General features: G+C 37.6%; 1 protein-coding gene across 3 annotated transcripts in view; it reads left to right on the plus strand.

Annotated features, from left to right (window-relative positions):
• The first annotated feature begins 1,513 nt into the window (after nt 1-1,513).
• The window catches only part of LOC116708993 (probable palmitoyltransferase ZDHHC14), a 47,169-nt gene continuing 22,576 nt past the window's right edge, over nt 1,514-26,106 (plus strand). For 2 of the 3 annotated variants that reach the window (XM_032547196.1, XM_032547198.1), the window contains exons 1-3: nt 1,514-2,045; nt 2,597-2,895; nt 18,020-18,180. In XM_032547196.1, the coding sequence (XP_032403087.1) occupies nt 2,660-2,895; nt 18,020-18,180 (397 nt within the window). In that variant the 5' untranslated portion in view covers nt 1,514-2,045; nt 2,597-2,659. The remainder of the gene's footprint in view (nt 2,046-2,596; nt 2,896-18,019; nt 18,181-26,106) is intronic. The other variant, XM_032547197.1, reaches the window with a different exon arrangement.

Genomic DNA, 26,106 nt, shown 5'->3' on the forward strand with positions numbered 1-26,106 from the left:
AGAGACTTTTTTTGCATATCGACCAAAAGGTTTAAAGATTTTCTCATTATCAGATCACCTTCTTCCACAGCCTGTGCTCATGACAAGCCACAAAGAAGGTTGAATACAGATGAATACCACACATTTCACATTTTTATTTGCAAAAACATTGAAAATACAGGCATCATTTTACATCTACTTCAATTTAGTGTGACTAAGTAGTGCCTTGCAGGCTGTATTTGAACTCTAATAGCGTCTGAGGTTAGCATGCCTTTTGTATACCCTAAAATAACAAACATCAGAAAACAAAAGTAAAATGAGAATGTTTTCCATCTTTGCAAGCTGGAACAACAAAGCTTTCTCAGATTAAATAAAAGGCAACAAGGCTTCTTTACAGAGACAGGATAATTGCACAGCTGTGGGAGAGAATGTGCAGGACTGCCTTGGTAACTTCGGAGAAAAATGAAGAGGTGGGCAAGTGTGTCTGTGTCTACGTAGGTGTGAGGAAGGGGACGGAGAGCTTAGGGAATGTAGGCTGAGAAGGCAGTCAGAAGCTGGACAGGAAATTGATTCATTGGTAACCTGAAACTGGCATTTGAGTGGGGCACGAGTTGTATGGTAGCATCACTGCCTGTTTGTTTTCAGAGAAACGCAGCCAATATGACAAACACAGACTCCATTTACTGCACAATTTTCTTTCAGTAAATGTTGGTTTTGTCTGGTTTTAGTTATTTAATAATCTTTCTTCCTGTTGACCATTTGTTTCAAAGGACACTGCAGAAGAGGTGGAATACAACAGGAATTAGCTCTCTCTCATATACAGATAATTGATGGAGAACTCTTAAGCATCACCTCATACAATATTTAACATTTCCTGGGTTTGTTGTGAACATTTCAGACTGCAATGCGAATTATCAAAAAACCACACTATTATCTTGTGGTGACAGTATTGAAATGTTTAATCACGTATTGTCTAGACCATTTTATCAAGGTTGATTTCTCTCACAGCGGTGTACCACCAGCTCTGCTCCTAATGCAAATAATTAACGACTACTCACAGCAGAAAGACTTGAAACGAATATTCCAGTACTGTTTTACGTCCTCTTATGATAGACAGTCATGTGAAAAAATTAGGACACCTGATGAAATATTCAGAGAATTGATTGTATTTTGATGTCTCACATGTTACTTCTAATTTATATCGGGAAAGGAAACATTTAATGTAGGCCAAGCAAAAAAAGGGACCTTGTTTTACTCATTAAAAAGATATCGATATAAACGTAAATTCTAACTGATGGTAATTGAAGTTGAACCCACTCAAACTACTAGAGAAGGCATTCCATTTTTGATTTTCCCAAATGTACATCTGGAGCATCAGGTCTGTGTTTTAAAAGAATATAGGAACCTGATCTCCAGCTTTGGGAGCGGAGGATCCCCCGCCCCTTGAGCGGACCCTCTAGTGGTCCCCGCACCCCGTTTTGGGAAACCCTTAATCGGCGCTTCCTGTCTCTGCACCTTCATGACTTCAGCCCCGGCTGAAGGGGGAGGAGCAGGCGGCGGAGGCTCTTCTCTGCTCCCATGTTGATGTTTGTTTGCGAGGGTGGCATTGCCGTGTGTGGACGGGGATTGACGGAGGGTTGTCGAGTGGCCTGGCAAGACGCTTTGTTGAGGAAAGCTGCAACTTTGCCCTCACCCCTCCGAATATGAGGTTGAATAACGAAGATTTAACATAATGTCTCATCGATTATTGCTATGAACCGCTTTGCCATATGGCTGTATGATCATGTTTGACTCGCCTCTCTTGACTGACGGCCAGTCCGGGATTTTGGAGCTCGTCTGAGGGCGCTTTCTCTGGATTTTCCTTCCCCTTTCAAAAAAACAAACAAAAAAAAAAAAAAAACGACGAAGTTCCCCCTCGACGACGAGACCCTTTCCAACTCATTTGTTCACCCCTAAACTTCCAAAAATGGTCTTCTTCGCTTTGGCACGAAACAAACCGGGATAACGACGGGAGAAGCTCCGCGACAACACCCCTACCAAGGACAACCAGTGTTACTTTCCCCCTGGTAAGGCAGCGCTTCAGCGGGCAGACCAGACGAAAGCAGCCGGGATGCGACGCCTCGCTGCCTGTTTGTGATACATGGTTGACAGCGCCGCTGAAAACTAGACTTAAACCTTCTTCTTCCTTGCTCACTTTCAGCGGGAAACACTAATGCCAAATAGTTAATTCAAAGCTTTTCGCTATATTTGAACGAACATGGTGCTAACATTTGAATACACAGGCTTATATTAACTTAAATGTATCTCCTCAACTTGTTAGCCACGCTAGCCTGTTAGCGACACTTTATTTATTTAGTTAGATGGAACTAGCAATGTTCCTTGGTTGCAAAGGCAACATAAACTTTTAATTATAGAGCTTTTAAGACTTGCTTGTTATTTTTACCTTCATTGTATTAAAAACAAGATTATATTTAATGTCATGTGGCAAACTGAAAGCTACAACCGAAACGTTAAGGTTAGCAGAGGTATTTTTTTAATAACAGGAAGTGCTGTACTCTCAAACTTAGTCCTATACCATCTTACAAGTTGAGCTAAACTGAACCTCTCTTCTCCGCAGAGGCTGTCCTGGCGCTGGATTTATTCAACTCCTTATTTTTCTTTTTTATTTTTACTGTAATTGATGCATCTTGGGGAGTCCATGAGAGAGTGCGAGTACAGTCAAATCAGCACTCGCAGCTCCACGCCAATGGAGACCCCCTACAAGAAAAGGACCCCAAAGAGGAAGAAATGGGAGGCCTTCCCAGGTCGGAATAAATTTTACTGTGATGGGAGGATTATGATGGCCAAACAGACGGGGGTTTTCTACCTCACCCTGGTCCTCATCCTTGTAACCTGTGGACTGTTTTTCACCTTTGAGTAAGTATTATCTGCTCACATCTGGTACTTGGTTGTGCAAGATGACAGTGTGGATTAGGGATTTCATCTCAAAGGCTCAGATGCCAGAAGAGGAAGTTGCACACAAATCATTGCATGGGTCTGGAGTGAGTATGTTTCCCTTTATCTGACCTGCTTTAGGGAGATGTCAGTATAAACTGGTTGGAGATTAAAGTATCTCATACGCCTTTTGTACAAGAGGATTTTCAGAAGAGCTGCATGTGGAAACTGCAACCAATGTGATGATATTTCAAAGAGCAATTTTTTCCCCCAGTCAGCTGAAGCAAACTCATTTAGAGCCATTTCCTGATATTTTTTTGGTTCATATCTACTCTGTAAAATGTGTTGACATTTTTAAAGAACCACCATTTAAATTTCTTTTATTTTAAGGTTTTAAAATGAAGAAAAACACAAATCCTTTTCTACTGTGGGTGTTTATTTGTCATAAAATCAAATAGTTTGTAACCTAATGACAAGAATGTAATCTAAAATAATATTTATGTAACTTCTCTTCTGTTGTGGAAATATTTCTAAAATCTGCATGAAGTTTAGTACCATTGTGGAAGGTCCAAAAAGGCACTTGGGACTCCAGAGGCAACATCTAAAAATGTTGGTCTATGTTGTTGCAGTTCATCACTGACAAGTGGGACAAAATGAAATTTGAAACAAACAAAAAAACCCATTCTGGCCATTGCTGACAGATTTATTGTTCTTCATATCCTCTGGAATTATAAAATTATGTAACTGTTTTCCTTTAAAATTAACATACAGTAATCAAGTTTGTCTAAACTAACTAAAAATAAATATTTTTATTCCTACTTGTACTATTCCTCTAAATCAATCATTCGGAGGTGCCTAAAAGCTTGCTCCCAGAAAGCGTCACCTAGTTCCACAAAGCTCCTCCTTGGATCAGCCCAACGCTTGTAAGAATGGTTGTTAACAGTATAATGAGAAGCGTTATTATAACGTGCTGAGTGTCTGAAAGAGTAGGAGCTTTTTAGAGGGACAGAGACTCTAAAAAGCTCTGTCCCTCAATTTCAAGGCGTCATATTTCGTTTAAGTTATATTTGATATGTACAGCATTTTAATAACGGAAGATAATATAGTTACTTAATTGTGCTATAAAATGTGCCTAGAAAGTACAGAATACATCCCCTTTAAGTGTCGATAGTAGGCCACAAAGCGTTGAGAGAGTGCAGTTGTTATTTATCAGCGGTTATACAATCGCTCAACTGCTATCAAGATCTTGTCCGTGACTAAGATAAAAAAAATTTTAATTCATTTATTTATAAAGCTCTTCTATAACCAAAGTCCTGTACAGGTGAAAAGGACAATATTATTATTTTTATTTTTCTTATGCATCTCTATGCTGTAATAAATGCTCAGAAAGCTGACTTTTCTATAATAATGCTACACGGGTTCAGTTAATTACGTTCCCAGTGTCGTTAAAAGAGCATTGTTCCTCTTGCGCTTAAAACAATTGTCAATAAACGTACAGTGTGTCCCTCTACATGCTACTCTCCCCCAGATGTCCTCATCTTTCCACTGAGTGGACTGCATAAAGCAGTATGTGTATAAAGGCTGATGTGCTGCCATCGCTGGAGAGTCTGACAAGCGAGTGTGCATTCTTTCTCTGGTCGTTAGCCCATCATTCTGTCATCTATCATGTCAGAAACCCCCTTCTATAGTAGATAAGAGTCCTGCTCTGTCATGAGAATTGTGGAGTTGGTCAGTGTTTTCATCACGATAAAGTGCTTCACAGCCAGAGGATGCTTTATGGGGAAAATTGTGCTGTGGTTGAAGCCTCCTGCACTCTGTCTGCACAGCAAAGACAGCATGTACTACATTACACTATATTTGTACCGACCTTCAATTTTTTTAGATTTATTTCTGAAATTCTGCTGCTCTGAAATCTGAATACATTAGGTGCCCGCATTCATGATTTTGTTTTTTATTTTTTAGTTTGCCAAGCGAACTTTAAACTTAAACTTACTTTTAAAGTATTACTTTTAAAGTTTTTTTCTATATGGGTGTAGGGATGTAATTTTGCAAAAGGTTTGTATCACAATTCTTTTGTATAGATAAATTATTGCATGTATCATCAGTTTAAGGCAGGGGTCTCAAACCCGCGGGCCAACTGCGGCCCGCGGGCCAACTGCGGCCCTCGGGACGATAGTTTGTGGCCCCCGCCTTAATATGAAAGTTTAATGTTAGTGCGGCCCGCGAGTTTGATATAATTGGCACTTTTCAGTGTTGTGTGCGGAGCTGAACGAACTTGCCAATCACGGTGGAGTATATTGCTCTCGGGGGCGGGACATCGGCCGGGCCTATTTGCATTTTCTATTTGTCATTATTTGCTTGCGGTACATGCGCAATTTCCGCGGCCGCTCCCGCTTCACGTGCTTCAGCATCCAGTCTAGACCCGGAAGTTGCTGATCAGTGTAACGTAATTAAGGTTAGGCGCTGTAACGCTTGGGTTGTGTTTAAGGGAGGAGAGGAGGTGGCAGATTCGTCAGGACGGTCAAAAACTCACAACCACACTGGTACTAGGAATTCCACAGTGTTGTCCTTTAATAAATACGCTCTTCACCAACCTTACAAAGCCCGGTTGAACGGCTGCTATATTATCAGACATGAAAATTGAGCAGCGTCCAAACAACCCGTAACATTACTAAAAAGTTAGGGAGCTAACATGTCCGTCTAGCACGTTTCTCCCACGCTCTCTACGGAGAAGCCATACTTCTGACATCATTAGCAATACTAGAGTATCTTAAAGAAACACTACACAATTACGGCTGTTACAGCGCCTGACTACGGCCAAATATGGTAATAGGCAATCAGAAAGGTTCGGCTGAGGAGACCGTATGTGTGAATGCAGCCCAGGCTCACCCAGACTCTACCTCCAGCGGCCCCCGGGTAAATTGAGTTTGAGACCCCTGGTTTAAGGCTACATTGATGATGGTATTGTGCCAAAAGTGGAACCAATTGTATTACTTTGTACAACTGAGTATTATTAGTTTAAAAACTCCTTAAATGTCATCAGGACAATGGTGTCCTCATCTACCCATTGAATTGCACGCTGTCGTTTTGAGGGTGATAGTTAAAGGGTTAATTTAGTCCCAATAGATAAAGTGGGTAACAAGTTTGCATATAAATCAAATGGTTAAATAGTATCTTACTTGACATTAGTTCCTGGCAGAGCGGATGGAGGCCATTGATGGAGTCCAGATTTTTTTTAGATAATCCACTGCATATATATCGAACCTCAAATGCACTTTTTTGCAAGCTGTGGGAAGCAAAAACAACTTTGATTTCATTATCTGTCCACACAACGCCTGGCTGGCTAAGGATATGGTTTATACTTGGAGTCTGATCAGAATTATGTTGCTTTAAGAAAAGAGCTACATGGAATAATCTCATTAGTGATTTGTTAAGCATAGCAGCTTGCAGTGCTATTAAAATAGGTTAATAGGCTAAAAAATGAAGAAGAGAAGGATTAGTTTTTAGCAGAATTCTGAACTTACAGATCAATAAATTGCAAGACATTGAAAATTCTGAGAGTCAGTTTACACATTTTTTTTGGTACTTTCTATACAGAGAACATTAATGTGTATTGTTAGTTTCTGGTAGAGCTGCAGTAAACATTAGACTGTAATCATCATTACAATATTAATTTTTGGAAATGCAATGAATTGCTTGAATGCAGTTTTTTATTCAATGCCTTGAATCTTTAGTTTAAGTGTCAAAGAACTGAGGAAAAGACAGAAACTGGCCTGTCAGTTATAATCGATATCTTCAATTTAGGATTTAGCAATAGTATTATTACATGTTGTTTTTTATGTTTAATAACGCTACAGTTTAGAGAGATTATTTGTTTTAATAGATAAAAAGAAACCAAACTGCTGTAGATACAATATATGTATGCCCTTTGAAATTCATTCCTGCTTATCTGTTTTGTATGGCTTGTGTTTAAAATCTTCCAACCTCAATGCTGTACATCCATCAGCAGTGACCTCTGGACCACTTCAGCTTTCAGCGCATTGTCACTTGAGCATAGATACGAACATAACCCATGACCAAAGGGCAGCCTGCCACAGCACCGCAAGATCTGAGACTAAACTATCCTAAACATGAAACGCCTAAAAAAAGGGAGATGGACTTTGTGGAGCTTTTATCTAAACCTGGAAGTTACTCTGCATCTACATGTAGGATGTCAGATGCTTCCTGATGATAGCTCTCCTGCTGTTTCCACAGATGGCTTCATTTCCTACGGTGTGAGCAGGACTCTTCATTCTATCTTATGTTTGTTGTGACTACACAGGGACATTTTACAGGAACACCATAAAACAAGGTTTCAACTAAGCATTGCCCCATGCCCGAAGGCTGGCTGAGTCCTCCTGACTTTCCCACCCCTCTCCCATCAGCTGAAGGGAGACATTCATCAGACAGGGCGATGGTCAGCAGACCCACACATTGGCTTATGTTGTCATTAACAGTAATGTGTTTCGATTAGTTGTGTATACCTAAGCTCATTCACTAGTTGTCAGCAAAGTGGATTGCAGCTACTCATTCACTTTGCAGAGCTTTCTTCTTTTGCACAATGTTTCCCATCACGCTGCCGCATCATATTCTGCAGAAACAAATCTTAGGGATGAGGCCATTTGCAGTCTTTCTTTATACTTGTTTTCTTTCCTTCTGTCTGAGGGGTGCTCAGCCATGCACAATAAACCGGCCTGTTTATTATTCTGTTTCTGGTCCCCTCCAGATGTCTATGTGGCTTGTTGTTTCACATGTTGCTTTCTGTCCCATATGTGTCATAAAAGTTCACTGAGGCCAATGTCTGAAGAACAGTTTGAGCATTTTTCCAAGTTGGAAAAACTGAACATTTTGATCGCTAGTTGTAAGTAAAAATATGTTGGGTGTGAAGTTTTTTTGTTGGTGATAAATTTTATGCTGTCTTGAACTTTTGATATGGGGTTCAGAGTTAATGTCTCAAAATTAGATTCCTCTGATTATTTTCCTCTTTAAGGTAAAGACTCCAAGCGTGACTTGAAGTAAAGTTCCATCAGGGCTGCAGACAGAAGTTGCTGTTCATGGATATATTAGATATTGCCACAGGAAATGCACTAGTCCTCAACAGTGGATTCATACTTCTTTATGAACAGGGATCATTTCATATATGAGCTTTGTTGAAATTTCCAACCAGAGTATTTTTTCACATCAGTATTAAGCAATCTCCGAATGTGATGAGACTAAAAGTGTAAGAGTAATTGCACAGGATATAAAGCCACTAATCTAGTTCATGGATATTTGACATCTGGGTTTGCGATGATTATTTTTATTTTTTTAAGCAAAGGTTTTTCTCCTTGTGTAAGAATGTTTTCAGCTTGGTTTGCAAATTCACATCATCCTTGTGAATTATCTTGGTATTTTGCTTTTGCTGACTCAACAACGTTACAACGTAAGGCCACAACGTTAATTGTGGCCTTTTTTTCCAATGTGAAAAGCCACCTTATGAATCTCACTAATTGGACTGGGATTGTGCAGCCTTCCTTATTATTTGTGCCTAACAGTTTGTCTTTCATCTCAGCTGGAGATGAGGAGGAAAATTGGAAAGCTAAAGGCACATGACTGTTGGGGAGAGACTCTGACCCCTCCTGCCCCCAGTTTCTGACACAGAATCCACAAAAAAGGATAATTTCACTGCTTTTGAGAACTGCAGTGCTTCATAGATCAGGGTTTTCAAATTGACATTTTGTTCTTAAAATAGGTCTGTTTTAGAGTCCAAACGGAACAAAACGACGTGTTATATCTGAAAGGGTGTTGATTTGAGGCATTCCAGGTGGCAAATAAGGAGAGAAGAACCATGAAATGCCCCTTTACTGTCTTGCAAAATCGGAAACCAACTTGACTATAGTTTGCTTTCACTGTTAGCAGGACATGCAGATTGTAAAACCCACCTAGGTACAGGTTTTGTGTTAAAATATTCAAATACAAGCTTCTTTTTCAGATTTAAGCCTGAATAAGTAAGAAAAACTGGAAAATGGGTTTGAACCTAGTGGTGTGTGTAGTGCTATAACTTTTTTTTTTATCATGCTATGCTGCAGGAGTATTACAACTGATCCTTTTCCAATTTTTATGTGTTTTTTTAATACCACTAACTTGTTGGAACTTGTCTTTTGTATTCTGAATTTCTAATAATCTCTGTTCTCTGACAGTATTTACTTACCATTTTGGTGTGTGCATTTGTTTCTTGCAAACATTTTGTCATAAATCCAGCATATAAATTTTCTTTTTATACAACAGTGTTTCTTGTTGATTGGCTTGGCAATCCAACATTCATATTTATGAATGGAGCAGCAAATGTGATTTAGGCTCTGGCGGCTGTACTCTGGATAAATTAAATTTTTCTCTGTCTGGGACTTGAATCAAAAAAACTGCACATTTAACGTCAGAAGATGGCAACAACGTTGACATTAACAATATCAAAGTTCAAAAGAGGATCCAGAGCACGTATAAATCTGCATGACTCCAAAAGATTAAAAGAATCACAGCTTATGTTTTGTTTTGACACAGTCTACACTTGCTTTTCAGTCGCATAATTTATTGAGATTTTGTTTGAAGTTTAATAGAAACAGAAAAATGACAAAGCAAGACGGATATGGATTAGTCTTTAAAAACTCTTTGCGTATGAACTGGAGACAGAAATACAACACATCTCTGTGGTTCACATTTTTTTTGTTAGTGTGAACACAGGGTCAACATACACACAACTTTGAATAGACTTAATACATTTTTCGTGTTTCTCTGCACTTATGTATGTGCTATCACCATATATCAGTTTTTTTTCTTAAGAGTTAGAATGGCACAATTTTTTTCACCTCAATGCTGAGAGTTTGTCAAAATATCAGGGTTTTTAATGCAAACGATCCTTTATCTGGTAACATAGGTAATTATTCAGCTGTCACCATGTGTCAGCTGTCACCCATTAAGGACCCATTAATGAACATATAGGCATCTTGGAGGTCACAGTTAAGGGGTTAAACAGAGTTAAATGCTTTGCATGCGAAATGGTAAACGGGTTCTTAGTTGTCTTCACTTAAGATGTTAAGAAAATGTCTGTCTTTTCTGCCTTTGTGGACAATAGCTGTCAGTGTGGTTTTCTGGGATCCAAAACTTTAGAAATGTCTTTGTAAGACTTTGCAGGCCAGTAAATCAACGTTTTCAGCAAATATCAATTCTTGAATTTTATCTCGGGACATTATGTGTTGTTTTTGAGATCTTTTGTCCTATTTCATGTTGTCAGATGTGCTCTGTTCAAGTGGTTTCTTCATTCTACATGTCTGGCAGTTGTTAGATTTGGACTTTCTAATAAAATTGAACTCAAGCAGTAGGGTAATTGCAGGTAAATAATGATTTAACAAATGGGATAATCTTTTTTTTATATCAGGCCAGGTTGCTTTGGGTAGTGGTCTTTTCTCTTAGTAAATAAAATCATAATTTGAAAACAATTGGTGAGGTTATTTTTATCTGATATTCAAGAAAAAAGCAGATAATTTAATCTGCAATTTGGGAATCATTGTTTTCACAGTGCATTCTATAAACATCTGTGCAGTTACGTGGTACAGAAATGCTTTAAAGTAAATGTTTAGTGTTGTGTACATTTGTAAGGCTTTTTTACATACCCCCAGTAAATACTGCAGCTGCTTATTTATAGAGATTGTTGGGAACTGAACATTGTTTAGGACGGCTGTCTGACACGCTTCATTCAGGAAGAAATGGATCCTCATTTTGTGCAAGAAAAGGTGTAGAAATCAGTCATTTATCTCGTTTGTGTGACAGATTCGTCAAAAAAAAAGCCTAGCTTTATTAGTAGTTTTTAGGTTTTTTTTACTACATTATAGCAAAAAGGTTGACAGCTGCATAAAACAGTTACAAAAATGTCGCTGCAAGTCAGCTTTTTTTTTGCTCCCCTTCAACCTAATTTATGGGAAGCTGTCTATTCTGCTTTTCATCTACCTGACAGATGCAGAGTTACAGTGATCCTGTTATAATTCCCATCAGGTACATGTATTAAAACTGCTAAAATAAGCAGCGCTTTGATGAGCATTAACTTACATCAAACTCTTAACAGAACCGATTCGCTTTGGGCAACAGTGTTCTTGAAATATGGATGGAGTACTTAGTTTTTTCCATGTGTTTGACAGGTTTGCTCTTGTGGCTAATCCATGCAGCTGGAATGTTTTGGAGGTTGTTGAAGCTAAAACTGCCCACATTTCACATTTGCCCAGTAACTCTCTCAACCAAACAAATAGGCTCTGCCTTCAGTTTTGATTAAGTGGGTTGTTAAAAATGCTTTAAAGTACTTTCAGGTGTAGCTCCTTTGAAACATGCCCCAAAGTGCATGAAAGAAAATCTGTTTAATGAATACCCAAAGCATTGTATGCATACAATTACTCTCAAGATGGCTTTGCAAACATGCACTTAAAAAAGGACAAATTTGTGCTTTTTCTTATCCTCGATATTGTTAGCTTTTTGTAGAAAATTCCCAGAAAGAATGGGTGGAAAAAAGGTTTGCTGCATGGGTGATCAAGAAAATAAGTCCTTTTTTGAGTGTTGTCAGGCAAATAGTTGCGAAACAGACTTTGTCCACATAACTCAAACAGTCACACCCATTGCTAGGCATAAGGAAACAAAAAAACATTCCTCTCACACCAGTACAGTGCCACTTTAAATCTTGTCTAACTGCCTTATGGTTTTTCAAATGGGTGGTTGAATGTGGGGGAAAAAACAAGGTGATCTTCTTTCGAGTGAGTTATCAAACTTGAAACTTTAAAAGTTAGACTTGCAGATGTAGATTATTGTAGAATAATATAAGCACACTTCTTTTTCTGATACTCCAATGCCACCACCAGTTCCACTGGCCTCTCGCTTTTTTTTGTGTGTTGCGTGATTTCTTTCCCCGGGTTGCTTCAAGTCTTTAATCAGTCCTGCACTCTCTGTTTGTCAACCCCCTCCTCCAAGGTACATCCAGGCCCTTCTTCCAGGGGTGATTGAGTGCAAGACCGAGGCTGAATGGTTACACCTCAAGAATTTGTAGGTCTTTGGAAAACATGAGTGATGCATGTTTTGCAGTACACAATTGGCATCTGTCTGAAATCTGGATGAAAATCTCTGGAGACTGTGGAGGAGTTTGGGTAAAAAAAATGCAATTGTTTGCCAAAGCTTGTCATGTTCTCTTGTTTTGCAGACAAATGAGTTGGCCTATGGCTATGAGGAGATTCATATTCTGCCCTGGTCTGCTATCAAACCCAATCAAAACGTTATAAAATCCCAAGAAGACAAAGCCTTTGTTTTCATGTAACACGGATGATTAATGATACTGTAACCTGAAAGGCCAAAGAGGTATTTTAACATGGCATTAAACATATTTGAAGTTCCTTTTAGTGTTAATGTTGACATTTCTTATCGGGTAATCACCCTGAAACCGACTGCAGATTCAGATAACAGCTGTTAACTTTGCATGACAAACATTTTGTTTTTCACAGATCAGTGGATTGCTGTTTTTAGAGTTACCATAAGAAAAAAGAGACCTGTTAATCTCGGAGGACATTGTGAGGACAAACTGGGAACAGTGCAGAGTGAAGCAAGTTTTACTTGATTAAATAAAGCTCAGGTGAAAGTCCTCAATGATTAACTCCCAGTGGAGTCTTGACAAGCTTGATAACATTAGATTTGAGTCATGATTGTTTACATTGTAAGCACATTCAATGATAGGTTTTTAACCCTTTGGAAAGCAAATACATGTGACCTTGTGAGATTTTACTGAAGTGAAGCGTTACTTTTGCTCTTCAGACTTGGCAAAGTTTACCATATTTTAACTTGTTCCATTTGGCAGTCGAGTTTTGTGGTCCTGTTGCTCCACCCTAACTTTTAACTTTTACTTATTGCTTTTTCCATTAGGGAGATGAAAACACTTGGAAAAGGGCTTAAGTTTATTCTTCATTTTAGTCATGAATCAGAAAAGGAGTGGTGAAGTCAGCATTGTGGTTTCCTTTTCTCCCCACGGTATGGCAAGGGTTGTGAAATGTATACATAGGTCAATATCGGATATCGGCCACAACAGCAATATTAATATCCAATATCAATATCGGCACAAATTTTTATATCTGTGCATCCCTAATATTGATTTCTCCCTCACCTGACGTATCGATGATGAGACTGTGACCATTAAAGATGCAGCTTTCACTGCAACCCAGACTTGGTGTAATTAGTGCAAAAAGCTTCTCAACTCTTAGGTTTGTCCTGTTTTAGTCTTCACTTCAGCCTCTGTGTATTCATTGGTTTTAGCCTTATTAGATGTCCTCCTTGTTTTTTCACTACATTTTTTTGTTTCTTTCAACAAGACAGACTAAAAAAAATGGTTAAAGTTTGCTGCTCCTTTCCTATGCGGCTTCAACTCACTGATGTGGCTGTTTCCAGGGTAACCATAGCCCCTTTTGAAACTTACCATGTCTGACATTGCATGCCGTCCGTCTCTATGGCAACGATGCCTCCAAAGTCTCTGTAAATATAAGAAGTGGATTGGAAGAAAATAAAAACGACAATGTGACTTTGTTCGTTTCTGCTCTCTTAAAGTCTTCTTAGGAACGGGAGCTGCTGAAGTAGTCTTACTACCGCTGTTCATCGACAGATGAAGATAAATGTCAGAGATGTTTCATTTGACGGGGCTTGACTGGGCAAGTTTTTGTATATCTGCAGCGCATAGACATGCCTGAGTAAAGATTCACAGGAGGAGTGGGGTTAATGGATATGTCCTTTCTCCCAGGTGGGTTTGGTGTTTAATCTGTGTCAAATGTCGCTTTATGCCACACTTGATCACGTTTTCTTTATGTAACTGATCCGACTCATTGAAACGTCACTCTTAAAGTACAGATGCTGTTGCTTGTAGTGTATTTTTTTCCACTTTCTTTTAAATCATCTGTTTGTCAGTGGATAGGTTTTGAAGTATGACAGGATTTTTACGTTACAGGAGGTTGAGCACCACATCTCTTCAACAAAGTACATAGTATTAATTGTGGTTCCAATGCTGGATTCAGTAAATTTCTTGCCAAATCATTACTTTTATCCATGATCTATGTTGTCTTTAAAAAGCTTTCCCTTCCATGTGTGGAGTTACTTTCAAAATGTGTTTTTTTTTTTTTGGTTCTGCAATTGCAGATTACTGGCAGTTAAAAAAAGCTGTAGGTTTTAGCCTTCACTAATGTCCTATTTAAGATTTTAAAATTCAGAAATTATATTGGGGAATTATTGTGGAGGACTTTGTGGTGGAGTGTGTGTGTGTGTATATACTGTATATACACTTTTGTTTTGGCCAGGCAGTGTATATATACTGTATATATATTTGAAACAATACCTAAAACATGTCTAAATTTAGAAAACCAATGTTTAGCCAACCACTTTTGGGGGGTCATTTCTTCTGCTTTATTTTTGTTTTATCAAGTTTAATGCCTTGTTCAGCAGGGAACCAACAGTAACTGGCTTCAAAAATCTGCAGATTTTGTAACTGAAATTTTGTTTTGCAACAGATGCTTCTGAATTTAATGATTGTTTACACAGAACAGAGTCTTGCAAAGTAGTCTGCTGTTTCTTCACCTTTTAATATGCAATACCATGATGCAAAATTAACCATAGTAAATGGCAGCCGGCTAATTAGAAAAACAAGCTTAAGTAAGGTACAGTTCCTACTTTTAACTAGGTGTTGCTTTTAGTCATGTTTACGTGTCACCACTTAATTTCATTGCGTGTGTAAAGACTAACCCTAAAGTGTCCAACTGAAGTTTTTTTGTTCATTTTTTGGATTATTAGATTTCCTGTTTTCGTCATTTTTGTATAGACTCTTCGGTGGGGAGGAGTGTTTTCAGAGGAACTGTACAAACTGGTGATTTCTGTAATTCCCATTTAAGCAGTGTTGTAGCCACTGAATCTCTTGTGAAGCTTGCTCCTAAGAACAGGATCCTGCCATCTTGACTTACAAGTAAATCCTGATTTTCACGTTGAGACAGTCTCAAAGTGGACTGGGCCCTCTCTTACTAAAAGTATCTGTTGACGGAAAACCTAACAGCAGAATCACAAAAGCATGCAAGCACGCTTATGCCTCGAAAAGGCATTCGGGAAAAACACACAGCTTCTGACCCAGTCAACCTTATTTCTACAATCCATTGTGCATTGCAAAAAATTATTTTCATAACCTCTGGACCAACCTGTGAACAAATGGTCTTTCACAAAGCAAATGCTAATGAAAACATCAAGAAACTAAGCATAGCAGGGCCTTCATTTCTTAAAGATTGCAAGGGCCACCTGAAGAAATTGCCACTGATTATCGATGCTAGCTTAATTAGCTGCTTTGTAGACTGTTGCTGTTGATGGATAAGCTTTGAACAACCTAAGAAGTTCTGAATCAGTATGTACTCAGTTATAAAGTTGGTCACGTTTTGTTGAAGGAAGTCGGGCGCAACCTTGTGTGACTCCAAACAGACATGGAGCTCAGTTAGACTCTGAACAACACTTAGATTCTAGCTACACTGTCAAGGTAAATAAAAATATAACTTAGTTTGATGAGCAATTTTTTCCAAAGTTTTTTTATTTATTATTTTGTAGAACTCTGAGTATCCATTTAGGAGGGGAATGTCAGCGACGCCATATGCTGAATGGACGTTTCTGAAGTCTCCGTTGAGATGTTAATCCTTTTCCGAAGCTGAAATTTCTACCGTTTTTCTGTCGTATTTCAACAAGGTTTTGTGTTTGCGTTTCTGATTAGATTTAGAGACACTTTTATTTTTATCTCCTTGTAATCAAGATAAACTGAATCACACTGGATTGCAGGAGTAATTCAAATTCACTTTTGGTGCAAATTATTGTACACTTGTCGAAGCTGCTAAAATTGAGCTTTAGTTGATTTTTAAGCGGAGTCACAGACAGATGGATAAATGCCAAAACTTTGCAGGAAAATATCTGAGATTATTCCAACAGACGAACAAATATACATTTTAGCTAAACTTTAAAACCATTACTTAAGAAGAAGGCTTGCTACATATGTTTAGCTATGTTCTATTTACTATAAGCTAGTTGTTTAAGTAGCAGTTGCTTTTATATCTGTTGTAGCACTCATCTCTGATCAGCATTGGCTGTTTTGCTGATTACGCTTTGTTCTTTTTCAGATCCTTTTTCATGAAGTGTTGCCACAACCTCCCACAGTGTTGGGCTTTTCATCTACTGTGGCCTGAGCTGATGTTGTAACACAGACATAAGGACTCAGTTAATGATACAGTCAAACAGATTTGGGATCAGTGGATCAGCGGATTTTGTTTTTAGAAACATAATGTCATGCCATAAATCAGTACAGATGATATCTGTGCTTATATTTTGGCTTTACTCCTGTTAAAAATAAGTTTGAAAAAGTTTGTTTACATATATGGCTTAGGGTTTTCCTCTGAAGGAAAACACAAAAAGTGAATATTTGCTTGCATTTTAGGCCTTTCTGCACCTTTAGCCGCAAGTAGCCACAGTTTGCCAGGTTATCACATTGAATGCCTTTTTATTTAATTTTTTTCACCTACACAAATAACTGTAGGTTGTAAATCTTAACGTGTAAAGCAATTTTATCAGAAGTTATGAGGCACTCGCATCTCAAAATAGGGAGTAATGTCTGGCGTCAATATCTCGATTTAGAAAGTCATGATCCTAAATCACCAAATCAGAGGTGGAGGCTGTTTGAGCAAATGCAACCAATAGCTTAGAAATGACACAAAAAATGGCCAATTTTTTTTTAAACCTAAAAAAAATGTTTTTGCTGAACTGTGTTGCCCTGCCTGCTTCCCCCTGCTGATGTCCCAGACATTCATTTGTAGAGAGCAGCTGGATTGCATGTTTCCACTCAGGTTTCTACAGGTCAATGTTCATAGAGATGTTAGGATTATATCTTCAGTTTTTTTAAATTTCTCTAAACACATTTTGCTGACCAGCTTCACATTTAGGTGTGATTCATAAATGATTCATTCTCTTCCATATTTAACTGGCTTGGAAAACAGGTTAAGTTTAGTGTTGAAATACTTTTGTATTAAGTTTGGCTGTATGTTTGCTTTGTGGCTGTAAAGCATGCTGCAAGTTTAGATGGTTCACTTAGTAATTAATCTCTGCAGTAATGAACGAACTGTCCTAACTGTTATTAGGACAGTTCGTTCATTAGGTGGACGGTGCTGACGTTTGTCTTTAGCAATCATTTAGCAGTCAGCACAGGAAACTTAAGTATTCTTTTGTCAGTTTCATCAGAATAAATGTTAAATGTTTTTGAGAAAAATATGTGATATCTATGTTGCACCCTTTAGAAACCTGTAATGCATCATGGGAAAAAGACAGCATCAATTTCATAAAATACCAGAAACTCGTAAACAAAAAGCATAGAGTGCCCTAGGCCCACCCCTGTGGTACTTAATGTGATTTGTGCCGTAACCAGCTGCAGTGTATTTAAAAAAAGTCATAACTTTTTAACTTTTCTGTGTTTTGGGAGATATTTTATGTGATGGATAAACATAGGGTAGAACATAATTGTGAAAGTGTAGGAAAAACAAATCAATCTTCAAAATTCAAGTTTATCCATGTTTCCTTTTACAGTTATGAACTACTTTGTGTTGGTTTATTACATAAACTCCCAATAACAAGTATGAATATTTGTATTTTTAAACCATTTTAAAAGTTGTTAAAGGGGTATACTTTTGCTAGCCAATCTAACCTGTTAAATAGTAAATTTTGAAAGACACTACTTTGAAAGATCTGACTTATTCATGAACCTTTGTTTGACTCTGTTTTGTGGTTAGTTTCCTTTAGTTGTTAAGCAAGAATGTTACTTTCCTTAACCTAAATACCTTCCTCAGTAATTTCCAAGTGTTGTCTTTTGTGCTAATGTTGAAATGGGGGTAAATGAAGTTTTGATGTGCTGGAACATAAAACTTAAACTTTTAGCTTTTCTTTTAGTCTATCAGAATTCTGCATTTCTGCTTATGGTTTGTTGCTGCTCTTTCTTGATCATCTGTTTTTATTTCACCAGTTGTCCGTTCCTGGCACAGGAGCTGACCCCCATCATCCCAGTCCTAGGAGGAGCTCTGTTTTTGTTTGTACTGGGGACTCTATTGAGAACCAGCTTCAGCGACCCCGGCGTCCTGCCTAGGGCCACCCCTGACGAGGCAGCGGACTTGGAGAGACAAATAGGTAAGCGATTTCATTTCAATCATTTTTTTAAAGAAGAACAAAGTCTATGTTAAAATCTTAATTTTGAGGTTTCTCTTCTTGTATTTTTTTATTGTTTTTGCTCCAGTATATAGTGCCACAAATATACTGAGATCCTACATACTTACTTCGAAGTGCTGAAATTCGGTCTCAGTGTAAACACGTGATGAAAATTGTGTAATTTTTGTTCCAAGAGAAATATCCGCCTACCAAACTCTACTCCAGGCCTGGAGCGAACCAGAAAGCAACACTTTGCTCTCTGTGCAAAGTGTTGCGTGACTGGTCAGAAGTTTGTTGCCGTATTTTATGCCTAAATGGGCTCGGACAACAATGTTGATATTTCTATTCAACTATTCTGCTTCCACCATCTTGCAGCAGGAGACACAACATTTTTTTTTGAGGAACACTCATCAGACGTGATAAGAAATTATGTACATTTTTACGGTTCTTCACTAAAAATCTCCTAGAAAAATGGCCAATGGCTAATAACTCTTGGATGGAAATTGTAACATTGTTTTCCACAGAGGAGGCTGTGTGTAGAAAGTGTGATGCTCTCTTTGTGACTGCTACATAAAAACATAACCAAGGATGGAGGGAAGCAGGGGGAACCCTGGTGAGTAGGGACATATACTGAAGCAGGAGGGGTGTCCCCCAGGTGGTCTGTATGAAAGGTGTATGCGAAAACAAACAGTTCGCAACCATGTGACTGTGTCAACTGTTCGGCATCAGATGAAGGATGTGGGATCCTTTAGTGATTCTCCTTTGTATGTTAGAGGAATCTTTTGTGCATGTCCTGTTTACACAGCTCCCATCCGTCTCATCTCCCCTATTTGAGAAAATGTTCCATGCGTAGCTGTATTCTGCTTTTGTGTGGGTGTTTACTGCCTCCCTGACATATTAACTGGATAAGGTGTCCTTGGTAAATCTGCACAGCCAAAGAAATAGGGGCTTCAATTGACTTTAAAGGCACTCTTCATCTTTGCTGGGATGAATTATTGGTACTGCACTGAACTGCTCTGCACAAATGACCTCCGATCTTTTTATTTCAAAAAAGCTTCTCCAAATACCCCCTTTTTGATGGATTACTTGGTCATAAATTGCCATTTGATAAATATTTTATCTAATATATGTTGGCACAAGTAAAACTATTGGTGCATTAGGAAGCACTACTGTAATATTGAACTAACTGAATTAACAGGAATTATGAGGATTTTCAGAAAAATTCAATACTTAATTTTAGTAAATTTGTTCAGTCTGGAAAAAAATCCCATATTAGGAAACAATTCATAACATGGAATAATCTTCCTTGTGCAATTAATACCTCCTACATTAATCCCTTTAAAATGTATTCAGCTGTAGGATTGTTTTTGAAGTTGAGCCTAATTTCTAAGAACATCGTTCTGTTTTCTTGTCCTAGAAGGGTGACATGACATGGAGGCCCATCACTTAGTCACAGGAAACTAGATTGGATGAGGGTCCGTATTTACTTTACCACCTTGCACAGTAAGCAGGTAGGGAAAAGAGGTAATAAAAATCTTCATAGCTCATTATGGGAGAACTGAAGCAAAGAACAGCATCTTGGGGGTCACTAAATGTCCATAACAACCATTAGACAGTGTGTACGTGCCAGTTGTGTGGGAGTGATACAAGAAAAAAAAATCTTTTTCTGTTCAATCATCACAAATATAAAAATGATGAGTTTGATAAAGATCACTGGAAAATCTGCAGTCTCAGCTCAAGTCCCAAACACTCCAGGTGGGTGTGGTGTGAAACAAAGAATGAGTAGTTGGAAAATTCTTTGATGGGCCGGTTCCTAACTTTGGACTGCATGACATCAGACTATTTGAAATAGCTCGAGGTTTTAAAGAAGAACAAACGCTGCAAGTAAACAGAAATTGGGTCGTCACCGGGTCTTACTACAGGTTAATGATCCATAACAAATGACCAAATTTACTCAGAACGGTTAACCAGGCACAAATTCAACCTTTTTCCTTGGCCGTTAAACTAAACAGTGTAAGATAGGATTGGATGATCTAGAGGTCGATCTTATGAAATGTTGCAGGAAAAGACAAAGCAGTGACTTAAATCAGGGAACAATTTTTTTCTACTAGTCACACATACAAAAAAATCACAGAGCTTAATGTACTGCTTTATAAATAGACAGAAGCAGCTGATAATAATGATGGCTCATCTCAAATGGATGTTGCCTTGGCTTAAGGTGATGTCAGGAACATTTGAGGGCCAGAAAAAGGACAATGTGTAAAGCACAAAGGGATGTCATCCTTAGAGGTTAGTTTCTTGGCTAATAAAGATGGTAAATATCCTTTTAATGATTAGCTGCGGGAAAGTTCCTTCACAGTAAGTTAACAAGAGAGTCAACATTTGTTGTCAGTACAAGCAAGAATCCATCCGCCCATTGACTTTATTTCTAGGATTTATTGTGGTTTGCTAAAATGCTTTGTAAGATGTTAGTGACTATGTCAACGTTGCAAAACATATATTCAGTATCAGTGACTCCCAGTGTATTTTTTTTCCTGTTTTTCCTTTACGTTTCCTGCTTCTCTGACTTAACCAATTCATGATTCAAACATCAGTGCTGGTTTAGTGACCAACTCTCAAGGATCTGTTGGTGTCCTGCTGCCCAGTAGCTAAATGGATTATCACAGCTTAGCTCACTAGTTTAGCTGACTTAAAGTGTTCTGTGTAATTGTATAGCTTTGCTTGGAATGTGAAACTTTTCTCAGCCATCATCCTCTTCTGTGCTTCAGGCCATTAGGGCCTCATTAAACAAACTCTGGGCTAGCTTAATTAATTTCATTAGGAGACTTAAAAGCCTTTGGAGGAAAGTTAGAGTACCGAAAACCAGTAGCAGTGGCAGAGACATAGAGTGCAGAATTACCATTTTATGGTGAAATTAAAAAAAAAAATTTAAATAAAAAAGGAATTAAAATATTCTGGCTTAAATCTGAATTCCTTTGGTTGTTGAGTATTTTATTTTTCCTTTGAGTATTGTTGTCTGCAACTGAATTTAAACAAGAGCTGTCAAATACATTTTATTACCAAATATCTTGTCCTGATATTTAGCAAAGTAGTTTTTATTTTTAAGATTTCTATAAAAATGTGTTTGGCTGCTACAACTATATGTTAATGATTGCTTTGGTGCTTAAAGTAGAGCCACAAAATATTATTATGCCATATGATATGAATTCATTTTCCATTCTTCAACCATCTTTGTTCTCAACCATGCTTCTCAGTGTTACATTAGTAAATAAATAATTGTGATTACAAACTTCTTCTTAATTGTGGACATTTTTACCATTTAAATTTTCCTCAGAAGTGTGAAAAAAACCTAAACATCTTTTTCTACTGGTGTTAAACTGTTTTTGTTAGCATTCAGGGATTTGGCTGTTGGATGTTCAGAATTGTAGTGCTGCCATTAGAACATGCCTGTTAGATGAGCCACATGTTCATTTTGCACATAAAATTCTAAGTATTTCCAGATGTAAGACATTATCTAGCATTTAAACACATTTGCACTAGTTTCACATTTCTAACCACACCTCTGGCCTTTCGGTCGCCCATAAACTCCCTTAATTTCCTACTTTCTTCTCTTAACATCAAGTCTCTGCATGCTGCTTTGGGTGTAGTAGTGTGGTTTCTTTAAAATGTGTCCAAATACACCTTGAATGTTGAGGATCTACAGAACAAACGTAGTTTTGGCCATATATATTAGTATAAATTTCAATTCTACGTAAGTGTTTGGATGTTGATGCATTTGTATCTTTAATCTTAAAATCAGATTCCTGTTCTTATCAGCTAGTCTTTGCGCTGCATTGAGCAGATTTTGTTATCCGTAACCCTCTTGTCATTGTGGAATAGACCTGTCCTGTAAGTAGATGACAATGTTTTCAAAACAAAATACCACAAGGCTCAGGTTCAGCACACATCTTATCGATCTGTTGACTAAGCGGTGTTGGGCCTAATCTGTGAACAGTACGGGGACATTTAGGTCTCTCACGTTCCATATCCCAGAAGGGTAACTTGATATCTCTGCTGACTGCCAAACACTTAAGTTCATGTTAGAGTGGATAGCTAAGTATATATTTATCATGTCTTACTATTCTGTCCTGTCACTGAACTGAATGCAATAGAGAAAAAATGTGTACAGCAATTAAGGATCACAAGAAAAATGTGGCCAATATTGTTTAATATTTGTTTAAAAAAAAAAAACATGCTGAGTTTCCCCTTGCCCTACTGCATTTCATGTCCATGCATGTCTGGCTTCCCAATGTGTCGGAGCTAGACAGGCTGGCGTGATTTCAACTTCCATATGCCAGATTCAAAATCCTCTCTGAAGCAGCAATCAGAGAGAAGGATGGATCAGACGGCTTGTTTCTTTCTTTACTCTGAAATGCTCAGAACCTCCCTTTGATTTTCCAGCACAAGTGCTGTATTTTTTTTCTTCTGTTGCCATCGGAGGAAATAGATCTTGACGTGTGGGATTTGATTCGCAGGTGGAACATGCCAAAATTTTAACATTTCTAATTTTAGAAATCATTTACAGTGGGTTGATACAGGAAAAAATTGTGACAGTTTTCTGTCATCATTAAAATGACAGAAAACTGTGGGGATTGAAGCTTGTTTTTCCTGTTAAAACTTTTAACTGATGTCTTTTGTTTTGCTTCATTTTCTTGTAGGAAAACTATTTCAGTTGCCAAATTTGAATACATATCCTATGAAAACAGAGTGACCAGCTAGAGTCTCTTTTTCAGAGAGCAGAGACAGTTTTATGGCATTAGATGCAGTTTTTTTCTATTGCAGTGAGACTCTGTAAAGAAGCTTGTTGGATTTAAAAGCCTTGTAGGTCTAAATCTTGAATTTGCCCTGGCTGGATTTTTGAGACCACAGCACAGATGCATTAACGTGGTTGACTTTGAGACATCTGTGTGTGTAAGAACTAAATGTCATGTATTTTTTACAAGACTTTTATTTATAAGGAAATTTCAGTGACGTAAAATATCAAGAAAATATTGATTCAATTATTTAATACGTATGATGTACAGTATGATGTATTTCAAGTGTGTTCATTTTTAATATTATGGCTTGCATCTAATAAATATTACATTGGTCCAATAACAAAGAGGATTTTTGTTACAGACATGTTGCAACCATTTCATTGGGCTGGTAAATCATAACATAATAGCCAACACTGAGTTGATTTGAGTTATATGGCCAGTTGAATTGCCATGTAGCGAATATGTGTTGATCACAAATTTTATTGATGTCAAAGTTTATTTTAGTCAGTCACCTGACTGTATCCTGTTCTTTTGAGCCTTGCATGAAAAATTAGTAAAATATTTCAGTTAGAATAAATCATTGACTTTTTGATGATCTCACATGAGCCTCTCAGTAACTGGGCATATGGGGATGTACGTAGTGTTTTATTAAGCACCTGTCTGACCTGTTTAATGCTTGTGCAATAATGATTAATAATTAATGTTGATATTTCCACCACCACTGAGATCCCTTTACTTTATAATGGCACATAGCAATCAATGTCCACCTCACTTTCCTTTAACGGGAAAGTTACAAAGCAAAATGCCCCTTCCCTCTAGTATAATGACTTGGCTAAATTATAACTTTAAAATGTAAATATTGAAGACTGGGGCTTCTTCAGCTGCTAAAAGTATTGTCTGATTAATTGACATGATTATAAAGAAATTATGCTTTTCTGCAGCTTTCTTGTGCAAAACCGTTTCATCTTAGTTGAAAACTTGTATACACTGTATTCTTCACTCAATTTTTATGGAAGGAAATTTTTATCATAAATCAAAGTTGTGAATTAAAGCCTGCTTCACTAAAAGTTGAATTCCATTCTCAGGGTTGTTGATGCCTCTTGGTGGGACAGGGCTACAATGCAACATTGTTGTGGGATGGAAGACGAGGCTTTAAATACTTGACTTCTATTATAAGCATTTTTGAAAGAAACGTAATGCTGAACATTTTGTAGTACTTAAAGAGTGGTGTTTTATTCTCCATGAGAAAAATGCCATTTTCAATTCAAAAGCTATTTGGGATTTCTTGACTGAGATGAAGTTTCATCATCAGGCACAATATTATTTTGCATAGACACCGGTACATCAATAATCCTTTAATTTTAAAGGATTGCTGACACTCTTTATCAGCCATTTTACAGTCTTGAAAGTGCATGAGTAAGAAATACTTGTTTTCTTTTTCACTCCTTTTCTTCTGTGTTGTTGGATTTGCAGTGACAGGAACATGAAAAAGATGGACTGAAAAAGGAATATTGTTTGTGACAGAGCTGCTGCTGGGGGAAGCATAAGAATAGAGCTGTCACTGTAGAGCTGTTTAAGTAAAAACTTGTTAGAAAAATTTTACTGGTCTGGACTGAAAGGATATGCTTATCAGCAAATACTCTCTAAACCAGCCATTTTATCTTTGAGCAAGACACATCTAAATTTATTTAAGCTGAAACACAAAGTATACCTGCTGTAAACATCATATACGGTATATTAGCTGAGACATTTTCATGCGTTAGTCTTCTCATCCTTCTTTTATCCAGATAGATGTTCAGCATGAAGCCGCCTTCACTGGCATCCTTTTTAGAACAAAATGCCCCTTCCCTCTGGTCTAATGACTGAACTGAGACTTCATGGTCTCAGTTAAGACATTTCTCCCTTGAGACCTTGTGGACCAGAGGACGACAATTCTGACTCTGTACTATTCTGGACAGAAGGTTCTCACGGATGTTGGATTTATTTATGCCATCTTTCTTCTCATTCTGTCTTAAATATAATGAGATTTGTGTATATATTTATCCCATCTTGTACTAACAGGTGCTTTAAGGTGCCTTATATTTGGTAAATTGGGTTTAAAATATAAACTGTACCCAACAAGATGGCTGGTTCAGACAGCAATTAGTTGATGATTTACTACGTTGAAAATCTGTAAAAAATCAGCTTTTTTGTTTAATAAACTATCACCTCTGAAAAGAATGCTCAGTTTCAGGAGCTTTTATAAATGCTACCTTTTTTGTATGCAGTGTGGGCACATCAGCGCAAGCACAGAAAAATCTAATTAGCTCAGCAAACAGTAATCAGGAATCCTCATGGAAAAACAATGAAATAAAATGGCATCCCACAAGCTTTGCACTGTGGCAACTGTTCAGCAAAACTTGATCTTTTTTTCTAGCCTGCTCAATTTTTATTATTAGTAGACACCTCCAGTTGAATGACAAACACCTTTCATGAGTGTAAGGGGAAATCTTAGCGTGAGGATATTTAATTAAAATAGGCATGTAGGTTTTTAGGCATTTTGTGGAATCACAATGGGCAACATACAGTATATACCGGTAGCAATCCTGTATGACTAAGTTTAGATATTTAGATCTAGTTGTGTGTCTCAAAATAATGATAAACTTGAGAATAGATGGCTTAATTATTATTGTTTTAATCTTACATTTTTGCAGGTCCCTTGTATTCAGCAACATAACAAAATAGTGAATGTAACTATGGTAGTAGGAAAGTGGAGTTGTAGTTACTATGAAGTCCTTGGTACAATTTATTTACATGACAGTGTATGGACATGAAAAGAAAAGCATTTCTGTCGCTCGGTCAAAGTCCAGCCTTCAATGTTGCATAAGGTCTCAAAATGATTGATGTAATTTAATTAGCTAAAGCCATTGTTAATTATACTGTTAATGCCACTGGAACAACATTCCTTTACAATGTGAGGATTAAGGTAAGACGGAAGACAATAGTTTCATGTTAAGGCTGCTTAGAGGGTGTATGGTGAACTTAGTCTTTTTAAAACAGCCGGAATTTAGCTAGGCTGTTAAATTGCCAAATAAAAATGAAAATTTAAGTTGTCTTGTTTATGAGATTGCAT

This window comes from Xiphophorus hellerii, chromosome 19 (assembly GCF_003331165.1).
Source record: "Xiphophorus hellerii strain 12219 chromosome 19, Xiphophorus_hellerii-4.1, whole genome shotgun sequence".
Classification (NCBI taxonomy): domain Eukaryota; kingdom Metazoa; phylum Chordata; class Actinopteri; order Cyprinodontiformes; family Poeciliidae; genus Xiphophorus; species Xiphophorus hellerii.